This window comes from Rhea americana, unplaced genomic scaffold, assembly GCF_003343005.1.
Source record: "Rhea americana isolate MKP2758 unplaced genomic scaffold, rheAme1 scaffold_393, whole genome shotgun sequence".
Lineage (NCBI taxonomy): Eukaryota > Metazoa > Chordata > Aves > Rheiformes > Rheidae > Rhea > Rhea americana.
In genome coordinates, this window is record NW_028186527.1 from 378,081 (window position 1) to 390,896 (window position 12,816).

At 37.3% G+C, this 12,816-nt stretch overlaps 1 protein-coding gene across 1 annotated transcript; it reads left to right on the top strand.

Annotated features, from left to right (window-relative positions):
- The first annotated feature begins 362 nt into the window (after positions 1 to 362).
- Positions 363 to 11,620, top strand: LOC146590977 (butyrophilin subfamily 2 member A1-like). Its single transcript, XM_085313701.1, has 12 exons — positions 363 to 435; positions 1,826 to 2,182; positions 2,850 to 3,134; positions 4,067 to 4,165; positions 4,550 to 4,576; positions 5,368 to 5,394; positions 8,005 to 8,031; positions 8,479 to 8,505; positions 9,691 to 9,717; positions 10,303 to 10,323; positions 10,546 to 10,572; positions 11,076 to 11,620. Exons 1-12 carry the CDS (start codon positions 363 to 365, stop codon positions 11,618 to 11,620), a joined length of 1,542 nt encoding a protein of 513 aa, XP_085169827.1.
- The last annotated feature ends 1,196 nt before the right edge of the window (positions 11,621 to 12,816 follow it).

Here is a 12,816-nt window from a genome sequence, read left to right on the forward strand (position 1 = left end):
ACACAAGACTCACAGCTATCTAAATACAGTGTCCTTCTAGGATTCTCAAAAATATCCTCTGCCCTTCTGTCTCTCTCTGATGGATAAGCATGAATCTTACAATCCCAGCTCAATTGTTTCACTTCCATTGAAAACATCGCGTTTAGTCATTTTCCTGATTTCACTCAAAGGCAGGTGCCTAAATACTTCTGAAGATTTGTCACTGTATCATTTCATATACTACGATACGTAGAGAAACATGTGGCTCTAGTTCCTGATTCAGTCATCTCATTTTTTTGTTCTATACTTGAAAAGGTTGCAGGAATCTGATAAGATTTGCCCTGGAAGTTTTGCATATTGATGTCCTCCAAACCTGCACATTGATGAGTTCCACATTTCAGTGGGTGATGAATCCTCACATCATTATTTTCCTACAGATAATTCATTTGGTCACAGGTAAATTTAGGTTCTATTCTAACCATATTTTCATTTAAAGGGGCGAGTGGACTGATCTAGGAATAAAAAAATAGTAAATTTGGGGGAGATTTTGGCAATATACATTTTATTTTGCAATGCAATGGCTGTAGCAATATCTATTTTTTCATATATACATTATACATATATATACTTATATAACGTTTGTAGTAAAGTTCTTGTTTTGAAAACACGAGAGAGGTGAGGTGGCTAAGTGGTTAAGGCAATGGACTGCTAATCCATTGTGCTCTGCACACGKGGGTTCATATCCCACCCTTGGTCCCAGCCTTTGGGAGTTACTGAGCACTGGAGCAGGTTGCCCAGCAGGATTGTGGAGTCTCCATCCCTGGAGATGTTTAAAAAACCTGCCTGGACGTGATCTTGTGCAATATGTTCTAGGTAACCTTGTTTGAGCAGGGGGGTTGGACTAGATGATCTCCAGAGGKCCCTTCCAACCTCAACCAGTCTGTGATTCTGTGATCCTAAGCAGATGCCCACCATTCTTTCCACTTACTATCTCAAGTCAGAATCAAGCATTAGAGTTATATGAAATATTAATACCCTTCATTCATGCAGATTTTAGTGTTCACCTGACTGATGAATTAATCTAATCATCTGCACAGAGAAGTCACTAGGCCTAGGCAACACTAAAGACTCACTTAAACCTTCGTTACAGGATTATAAACAGCCACAGACCTCCCACGACTGCTTTTCAGTGAGCTTCCTTTCTTTGTTTTGGAATCCCTTTTCATCTCACCTGGCCCTATCATGTTATCATACTGAGAAAGCTCAGGTTCATCTTTGTACCTCCCTCTTTAGAATAGTAAGTTTTGCAAAGGGTCACTAATATTCTTGCTTACATTAAGTTAAAACTTAATGTAAAGGTTGTCTTTTTCATGACTGAACCTTTTTTTTTTTCTTTTTAATAAGTGGACTATATTTGAAAATAAATCAACCCACTGGGGTGTGATTCATCACCAAATGTAGCTATCTCCATGAAAATATTATGGACACCTGAAGTTAAATAGGCTGAATCCTGCCTTTGTGTGTTCCAGTTTTATAAAAGGGGATAGCTTAAATGCCAATCTAGGTTTACAGAGATAYGATAGGATTATTGTCACAGGATGTCTTCTGCTTCAGAGCTCTGGCCTCCTCAGTTTCTCATTAGTGAATTTGTCTTTACACTGGGAGGATTATATAACTTACTCTAACATAACTTCCTGGTCCAGAGCATTTTCTAATGTATTAATACTATCAGAATAGAACAGCTTCCTTTTTTTTACAGTCACAGATCTGACATTCCAGTTGCCTATCAGATGTGCTAATGAGAATATCTGTTACAGATAAGATTTAAATCTATATTTCCTTGCAGGCCAGTTTAAAATAATTCCTCCTGACAATCCTGTCATTGGAGTCATTGGAAAAGGAGTCATCCTGCCCTGTCAGCTGAAATCTAAGACAATCTCTGAGCGACTTTCTATCCAGTGGATATTTACTACAAGCTCTGAAAAAATTGATGTGAGCATCTATAATGGAAAAAATACACAAAATCCAGTTACTGAAGATGAGAGATACCAGGGCAGGACAAATTTTTTCCATACTGAATTTAGTAAAGGAAATGTGTCTCTTTACCTGAAGAATGTCATGGTCTCTGACAAAGGGAAATACACCTGCAGTGTCTTTTTTGAGAACTGGTATGATGAAGTGGTTGTTGAACTGTACGTGGCAGGTGAGAGGAATGGTGGAAATTTTCTTGTTCTACTAGTTGCATAAGGCCAGTAAAGACTATGGGGTACTACTGCATTGGATTCATCTCATCTACACCTAGTCATGTGAAAGGCTAGCATCTGTTATAAGCTGGGTTATCTGCATTGCCAATGGACACTGGAATGTCATGGAATGTCACTGATGTCTTTCTACCACCTCTTACAGAGGGTAGTGTTGTCCAACTTTATTTTACCAGCAGGTTTCCAGTCACATCAATGTTACTTTTTATTTGTTTTTGTTCAAGTTGTTCGTGGAAATATTAAAGATAAGCCCAAAACTCTGCCCCTATTAAGACTGTAGTAGTAACTTCCCTCAAATCTAAAAGTCTCTTTTTATCAAAGGCCATTATGTGCTCCCTCACTAGACTATGCCATTAGTAACCATCTGCCAGAATCTGTAATACCGTGTCAAAGAGGAGCTGATGTAACACATATATTGTATATAAATGTCTCAATTTTAATGTAGCACAGGAAGAACTATTTAATCAGTGTTAAAGTTCTGATTTTGTTGAATTTACAGGCTATGTTTACACTCAAATCTAGGAAATGCCTTCCCATCATGTATTGCTTGGTCAGAGAATGTCTATTGTTTTGGGGTTTTTTTTAGTATATGTACTCCTCTTTCTATAGCTGCAGGTGATAAGTCCTCTGTTTTCCTGGATGGTCATGTGGGTCAGGGCATTGGCCTCACTTGCAAGTCCCAAGGATGGTTTCCAGAGCCCATAGTACTATGGCTGGACAGCAAAGGAGAGATACGGAAGGAGAAAGTGATCACCCAAAACGTGAAGAAATCTTCAGGCATTTTTGATGTCATAAGTTCCATGATCCTAGAACCCAGATCTGACATGGAAGTCTCCTGCAGAGTAGTCAATGACCTACTCAACACAGTACGTGAGTCCCGAGTCCTGATTTCAGGTGAGTGATTTCCAGGCTCAACCGCTGTCAAGACTATTTGGTAGGCTACTGCTCACTGTATCTCCATGGACCCTGCACTAACCATGGACATACAACCCAAACATAAAGGACTAATGTTTAGATGGCAAACCTGATAAGAAGTCCAGCTTTACGCTGTAGATTACTTTCTATATTCAAGATGCATCTTAGCTATAAAGATTAATGCATAGCTCTCATATGCTGTCACCTGAAATCACTATGCCAATATGGAGAGGGAAGGATTTAGTGCTAATGGAGATAGCAAAGCCCTTACRTTGCTTCCAAGATACCCAGCACAGTGACTTAAGAGAGCAAGAGCATACTGATAGGAAATGCTGAATGTCTGCCTTCTTCCCTGCTTCTCTCCTCAGTACCACCACAATCATGCTGAGCTTCAGGATGGGCCTCCCTCCAGTTTGGACTCTTTCTCTAGAAAGTAGACAATTTCGCTTTAAAAGTGAAGGAGGGGTAGTTCTTTTTTTCTTCTGAAGCATAACTGAATACGGTTCTACTTTGCCAAAAACTTTATGTAGTGGTTTAGTAGTTAAGATACTGGCTCCAGAGGTGGGATGTTCAGCATCTGTCCCTATAAGRAGGTAGTTTCTCTACCATGATTCTATGCATAGAGATTGAGTCTTAATGAATGTAGGTATATGAAATGTAGGAGAACAATCTAATTGTTGGCAGATAGGCAACTAGTAATTTCTCTGATGCCCTGGGCTATCTGACTGATCAGCACAGGGATGGTTTGGGATTGAGGGGAGACCTGCAACCTTCAGAACTGACAGCTGGAGGCCTTGAAGGTTATCCGATAGCAATTAAAATGACACTAGGCAACCACATTTTGGCCGCTGGAGCCTGTCTTAACTGTCTCATAACCAGTAAGTGAAAGTATCATTKTCTATATTTTACAGATGCCTTCTTTCCTTCCACTTCACCTTGGATGACWGCCTTCCTCATAATTTCATTTCTAAATGTAGCTCTTATTGCTGCTATGGCTTATAAACTGAAGAGTAAGTATTTCCATTTACAGTAGCTGATATAGATGTTTTCATCYATAATGCAAAAAACAGTTAATGAAAATTTAAATAAATCTGTTAGCATCAAATTCAGAAAGAAGGGAGGAGGAAAGAAAGGATAGATGTACAGTTAAAAATGGAGTGTGGGGGGAGGTTGCATATGTGTGAATGCACATAGCATCCTCAACTGGGAGATCACATCTACGAGAAGCCATTTTGTATGATCACAGATATTCAAAAGCACAGGAAATTATTTTAGTTTTTAGAATAGTGGATTTTTAAAGAACTTCTTATTTTGACATTATACTGCAATATTCTAAATAAAAGCCTTTTTTAAAAATAAATAAATTTATAAATGCTTTTTSCTTTTTTTTCCAGGTAATGCTAAAAGAACACTCAATGCAAGTGAGTAATGAGGGAGCTTAATATAAAAATAGATGAAAATTTTTTAGAAGAAAAGTTTATGTTCCTCATTGTTAACTCAGAAGCAATTCCTTGAATTATAGGAGTGTTAATAATGAAAGYATGATCATGCTTAGATATTTCAATTTTGTTATGCACCAAGGTGAAGCGGTGGGGATGTAASGACACTGATCAGCACTGAGTACTGCTATCCCTGCTTCAGCAACGAGATTTGCTTCTTTCAATCATGGGCAGATCTAGTTGGCAGCACAGATAATAACTGGAGTAATGTCCTGCTATATGAACTTCAGTATAGTCACCTCTTTCTGTTGGTCCAGAKCTAAGAGCAGACTGTGAGTTCACTCAAATGTTCCTGAGACAAAAACAAATAATAATAATAAAAAAGATTGCTTGTACTGCTATGTCAACATCAGTTAATGAATCCAATACAAAACATTTTTATCTGCCTTAAAGACAAGAGGTGTTGCCTGTCTGCATGTGAAAATTCTCCTCGTCTTTAGCATTTGTACAGATTATAGCAGGGTTTATTCAATATACACAGTGCCATTGTTGCTGCTCCAGTAGTGCATTTTCCTTCAGGCACTCCTAATGTCTTCTGGTACTAAAATATTACTCCACTAAAACAAATTGCCTTCTCTACAGAAATTATGGGTTCAGTTTTCTACTGACACATGAGATCCTTTGATTAGTTTCACTTGTTATTGTTTTGTTGCACGGTTAGTGGAAGTTTAAGGRAATAAATAATATTGTAATATGATTCTTTTTATTTTCAGAAAAAAATAAGAAGACCATGGAAGAAGGTAAATATTCTTTGAAAACTGTAAGGACACCTTGAAAACATACATTCAAAGATACTATTTCAGGACACTTRGATTTCTTTGACGTGAATTTCAAGAGTATCAGTCCATTTAAAATTAAGTCACAACTGGCTACATTGCTCTTAATAATAATAAAAAAAGGTATTAACCCCTCTATAGGTGGCCCAAAGGAAAGTTATTCAGTTAGGGTAATCCTCTGATACTTCCAAGATAAGAAACATAGCAAAAACAGACAGCAAAGGACTATGGCRCAATCAAGTTTAAGGAATTTCTTCTACTTTTCTCCCATATGAAAACTCCTGATCTTCTTATGGCTCTACGAGTTCTGCTCTATCCTGCTCTGAGTTCATCTTTCTTGAGCAAAAGTAAACAGACAGAGTGATTGCTCTAAATTATTTCTCAGATTGAGAAATAATGATTTCACTAATAATTTCTTTTCACTGAAAATGCTACTCACCTATTCYGTGTTCTTGTTCATTTTTTTCATAGCTGGATCACAGTCATTTATATATTCCATATACAAATATATATTCCATGCTTTTGCCTCTTTGTCTTAACCTTCTAATAATCCCCTAGGTTATGAGAGAAATAACCTTTTAAAAAATAAACCTTGTACTGTTCAATGCTAAATTGTACCCTAAAGTTTTGACTCTAATCTTCTAGTCTGTACAGTCTAGTCTGAATAAAGAAGTAAAAATTTCTGTTGCAATTTCTCTGTATCATGAGCAGATGTAAGCSAAATCATGATAACTGTAAACCAGATAGTATTCAGATATGCTCTAGTTCAGAGGAATTTAGTTTTCTCATTTTGGCCTCATATTTCCCTTTCAATTTTGCCAATGAGATTCTGTTTTCTTAAGTATATAAAATAATAGAGCTCTCAGGGCTTCCCGTGCATAGTCAACTATGAGAAATAGACTTGTTCAGACWGAGATTAATTCAAAATTTTTAGACAGCTGTTATTGGAGGAAATGCTCTTTTGAGGGTAGATTTTCTACACTGACTGTAAGAGACATATAAAGCAATTAGATGAGATCGATGCATTCATCTCTAGGATACCTAAAAGAAGTCAGATGAATGTCATCTCATCTCTGCAGCCAAGTACTAACTCTCCTCAAAATTTGTGTGCTAATTGATATTTTTTTCCATTTGACATCATAGTTCTCCATTTGACTCAACCTTCTGTGCCTTACCAAAGTTCCAATAGATTATTAGGTCAATCATAGCTGGTCCTACAGTAATATGTTATTGAGGAAAGAGAAAGTAAAGGGACTCTGGGAAAACATTGTAATTTATATTTTTAAACCCTCCTCTTGTTAAGTTTATCCTAAATATTTGAAATTTTTCATTTATCAAGTCTTTGGCCACTCTGTACCACTGTCTGATAAATTTACCAGCCATCCTCACTAATGGATTAGCATGAYCTAGTCCTTTCATCATTCTGAAATGAAAATAATACCAATCTCATTACATTGTTGAATCTTTACTTCCACCTTGCGTATAGCTATGTGTCTGGATACCTCATTTTTGTTCTCTATATTGCCTTTGGAATCATGTTCTGCTTCATCTTATGTAATGAATATATAGAAAAAAAATTCCTTAGTGTTGTGATCATATGCCAGTTGGCTTTAATCTTTACCCCAGTCTCACTCAACAGCACAACATTTTATTTTTCTGTTATATCCTTCTATATGACAGAAACGTCTCTTAGTCTGTTAAAATATTCTTTTCAAAGAATAAATCATCTTGATTTTCGGCAGTCTTCACTTTACTGCTACATCTCCTAATTTTCAAGATTATAATTTCTGCATAAATTAATTTTTATTTGTTTTTTAATCCATTTTTTCCTGGTCCCATATTTAGCCATGCTTCATCACCCTCTTTACATCACCAAAACCTACCAAAAGAAAAACATATAAGTTAACTTAAAAAGTAATTGTAAATATTCTGTCAAAATAAGGAAATACAAATGTCTTGTCACATCCTCARTACCTGTTCTGGTAATAAGCTGAATATAAAAAGTAATTTTAAGCAGTGTTTCTCTTCAGATGTCTGTGACCCCATAAAAACAGATATATAATATAAGCAAATGTTCGATTTAAGAGTTACTAGTGTGGTTTGCTTCATAAGTGATGGAGAAATTTTAACCTATATTAGATGGTTATCTGATTTTATTGAGTCATAGAAAGACAGGCAAAATATGCCAATAATTCAGCCTAGTCAAGTATTTGCAATCCAGAGAATGTTTATTAAGAAAAACTGAGTTGACTAGAATAAATTATTCAAAGTAAGAGATTTTTTCCTCCAAAGAAAGACTACATTTTCAAGGGAAAATTAGATATCCAAAAAAGAAAATTTTGAATTACGAGTGGTCAGGATTTTTTTTTAAGAGGACTGCCCTGTTCTTAAGGGGCAGGATTCTAATTAACTGAAAAAATAAGTCAAGCCCTCATCTCCTCCTTAGCTATTCATATTATCTACATGTTATTTAGCTAATAGGTACAGAAATTCTCTCATCAACTAGAAAACAAATTGTAATTGTAAGTATCATGTGAAACTGTTACAGTGATGGCTATGTACTATTTCTTTCAGAAAAAAAAAGACTGAAGGTAGAATTAGGTAAGAATACAGTTGTTCACATTCATTTTAGTACTTCTTGTGTGCATGTTATTTACATCCCTGAAAGCTGTTATATTTCTAGTCTAATCAACTTCATACMTATATTAATATATATTATATGTTACTATATACATATATTAAATCATCATAATCATATACAAGAACAAATGAGTTRTAGAACATTTCTATACGAAATACTTCTGGATATGTCCATTTCTTTTRACAGAAGTTTTTATTATCAGTTTGACTGTAAATTAAAAGATTCAGAACATCCATATAATCTGATTTCCATACACTTAGTTCAGATTTAATAACTGAGRACAACGGAATAATTTAAAAGTGCAATTTATCACTTTTAACTTCTAAGTTAAACTAACTGTTCACTCTCCACCACTGTAATACTTATTCTTTTTCTTCTTCTTGTGTTGTTGTTTTTGATCAATTTAGAGATACAGAAGAAAACAAATCAAGCAGGTAAGTATAATTCTACAATTGAAACTTAATTTTAATCAAAACTCACAAGCAGACTTATTGACAAAGAAAATAAGCTACTTCTTCAAAAAARTATGGCAGCTTATTTTTATATGAATGGTTGTTATTTCTATTTCATTTTCAGTCACTGCTGAAAATTATTTAGTGTTGTTCTGCTGTTAAGGGCTGATTATACTTTTCTACTCATAAATAAATATATAACCTTGACTACAGTGTTATCCATACTGAGATTTCTTGAAGCTCTAACTTAAAGCTCCTGTTCTGGCTAGTAACTAGCTAAYGTTCAACTGAAACTAGCAACACAGAGCCCAGAACATGCAGATCAGTTTCTATATCCTGAGAAGTACTGGCCACAAAATACTACTACAAAATAAGTAGTRAAGAAAATGCATCTTATGTTTCTTATACTTATGCTCTTCCTTTCTACATCATTTATTRACTCTCAGCTTGCCTGCTGAGATATCCACTTAGAAAGGACACATACAGTCRAGACCCTCATGGGAACCCACACCTTTTGGATGAGCAGGTCTTATGAAGGCCTGTCAGAAGATTCTAGGCATCCCAGATGCCATTAGACAACCTGTGCCTATGAATYCCACAATAAAGAGGATATTGTCAATGCTTTCAGTACAGATGGTCAATATTGCTCATTGCACCTAAAGAACAGTCATACCCAAAAATAGACACCTGCATTGTGTCACCTGAACCTGCACACCAGCTCTTTTGACTATATTTATTTGGACAGCAATTCAGTTTGTGTATGGATATCCAGATTCTACTGAGGTGCTGTAAGGATTCCTGCAAAGGGTCCACTTCACACTCCAACAGGACACAAATCTCTTGTTTGTCCAGAGTGGCATTTGTCAGTTCTTTATAGATGTCTTAAATAATACTAGATAGCACTGGAGACTTATACTGGGAGCAAGGGCAGAGTGCAATAACTCTAGAACACAGAAACTGCCGTACAGACAGATTAATTTATACCTGAATCTTATTAATATCAGATGCTTTTAAGAATTAAAGTCAATATATTTTCACATTACAAATTTTAGAGTTGAAATATTTCCACTMTCTGCCCAGTATTCTTCATAGGGTGTAGCTGTTTTTTTCAGTTCTTGCCTCTTAATGATTATCTTCACTTAATTCATTTAAGCTATTCTTTTACAGCAAAGGCTGAAAACAGACAACGTCTTGGTAAGAAAATAAGTCTTGGTTAAATCTTACATTTTTAAAAACCTTAGAAAGAGCAAAGTTAGTGACCATAGGCCCGTCTATGTCTTCCCGGAGTGTGAAGCCCAGTGTAAATATCTCATCACGAGATTCTGCTTCTTCCTTCAAGAAATATGGCATATAGCTGCCTCTCAGGATTATGAAATCTTCCTCAGCTGGAAGATTTTCATGCCTAACTCTACAACAAAGCTACAGACATCTATATTGTGTCATGAGTCCTTACATTATAAATCAGGTCTCCAAGAACCATTGTAATGACAAWCAAGAAGGAAGTAATCCCCTCCTGGTCACATAGCCCAACCCACTCACTTAGTATGCTCTAGGATGCTTACAAAATGCAATCAAAGGCAGGCCAAGGCTGAAGGYCAACTTTGTGTCCTTCATCTTGGAACAGAGTCTCAAAAATTTAAATAGATTGAACAAAAATTCCTCACACTGAGTTTTGGAGCTGTCAAATCATTTTTGGTTTAGAGTTTTCCTGTTTTGAAAAAGGGGAACACAAAGGAGAGAAAAATTAATGATAATAACRTAAACATCTTTCCCTTACAGATCGATACAAGGCTGATTTGGGTAAGTGGTTTTAAAAAATTGTATTATTTCCAGATACACTGGTGCATTAAGTAAAGACAATATTGATACAGAAGCACAGTGATGGCAATAATTGTACATGAGTAGACTGAATAGTTTAGTCTGAGAAATATTTCACTACCTCATTGATTTATAAAACATTAAAGTCCATTAGATTAAWGTCCATACATTAATAGAGTATTGATATCTTTTTCCTTTTTCTAGATTTCTGGGAAGCTCAGAGCCACGCAGGTAAGCTGACAGGAAGAATGGTGGGGAAATGGTGTGGCCAGCTCTCTGAGTTACCCTGAAAGTCAGCATCRTGTTTYTAGAGATGTACCAGCCRAGATGGAGTCAAAGGCATGTGCCTTCACTTGGCCTGTTCTAAAGGAAATGAGGCTAAGATGTGTGAGAAGAGGAGTTGTTGAAAGGTGTCAAAGTATGAATGCAATGTCAATGTASGAGGGGGCAATTCTGGAGAAGACAGATAGTCATGTGGAAAGGRAAAGAGAGAGACTTATTCTAGAGTGTGTGGGGAAAGAGCCACTTGGACTTGTGCCCTGAGAGAGGAGATGGCTGTGACAGCTCCTCTGCTCATCAGCATTGGATGCAATGTTTTGGGGAATGTTTGAAGTCTYTGCTGAATCAAAGTAGCACTGCTCAGTTCCTGGAACATTTCATCTCCTTGTGCCTTGYGGATTAAAAGGTCTCCAAAGTCACCCTGCTAAGTGGATTATCCTCCTTTTCCCTTCCAGTATCCATTACCGTGAATCCAGCTGGCCGAGACCTAGAGCTCCAAGTGTCTGGAGCACTGGACACCAAGAGCAACAACCCCTCTGAATCTGCTGATCTGAGCACTCCCTCCACAGTCCGCATCCTGGTGGGGCAGGAAGGGTTTGCAGCTGGGAAACACTACTGGGAGGTGGAGGTGGAACAGCAGCAGGACTGGGTGCTGGGGGTAGTGAGGGAGAAAGGGAAACAAGATGTGGGAGGTRTACTTTCCACRGAGGAYTACTGGGCTCTGCACAGATCCCAGGGAGAGCTTTTCTCTAGCAAAACAGACGTTCAGATTGAGAAGAGGCAGCTGCATTATTCAGTGATTGGTGTATTTCTGGACTTGGAGGAAAGGCAAGTCAAATTTTATGAAGCAGTGCAGATGGTGCTCCTGGTAACACTCCCTATAAGCCTTGGAAAGGAAGCGGCAAAAATGTTTTACCCATTTGTACCCAAAAGGGAAGGGGCACTCAAACCTTTTCTTATCCGCCCAGTTAGAATTCCTGTTCTATTAGAAGCTCTATGAACAGGACTGTGAGATCAAATGGATTAGGAAAAGACACATCAGTGAGAGGAAAAAGGGAAAACTTAAGATCTAAGACATCAGTAACATAAAATTAATCCAGAGAAAACATGCAGTTGAAACAAAAACAAAACCAGAAGAAAACAAGAAAGGAAAAAAAAACTGCATAATATAAGTAATTATGGGACTGAAGTCACAAAACCCTAAATAGATGTATGGGTTCTTATCATGGGTCTAGAAAGTCTTGCCATTACAGCACTGGTTTTAGTTAAATRAAGAAAGATTTACAATTTAGGCAGTGTTATACAGCCTGTCTTGCCTTCTGCTCTATTACTGAAGGGTTTGCATCATCCTTAAGTCCTGCTACCCAATGTCTTAGGTAGCCTAGTGCATGCCAAACAGCACCTGTCTTTAGGCAATGTACGTTTTACACACTTTCATGTTTAGTTGAATGGCCTCTCTAATGTCAGGCAAGCAGAATGCTACTCTCTATCATGAAAACAAATAAATTTATTTTGACATAAAAGAGATTTTCTTCAAAAATTTTTCTTTTAATCACAGAATCACAGAACGGTCGAAGTTGGAAGAGACCTCTTGAGATAATCTAGTCCAAAYCCCCTGCTCACACAATGTCACCTACAACATTTTAGATAGGATCAYRTCCAGATGGCTTTTGAATATCTCCAGAGAAGGAGATTCCAAAACCTCTCTGGACAACCTCTTCCAGTGCTCTGCCACTATCACAGTAAAGAAGTTTTTCCTCATATTCACATGGAACTTCCTGTGTTTCAGTTTGTGCCCATTACCTCTTTTCCTGTCRCTTGGCACTACTGAAAAGAGTTTKACCCCATCTCCTTGACRCTCYTTGTCTCCTGTAAACATTATTAAGATCCCCTCTCAGGCTTCTCTTCTTCAGGCTAAACAAGTCCTGCTCGCAGCCTTTCCTCATGAGAAAGATGCTCCAGTCCCCTAATCATCTTTGTAGCCCTATGCTGGACTGCCTCCAGTAGTTCCATGTCTGCCTTGTACTGGGGAGCCCAGTACTCCAGGTGTAGCCTCACCAGGGCTGAGTAGAGCAGCAGCAKCATCTCCCTCAACCTGCTGGTAACACTCTTCCTAATGCACCCCAGGAGACRATGGGCCATCCTGGCCACAAGGGCACATTGCTGGCTCATAGTCAATTTTTCGTCCTCCAGAAC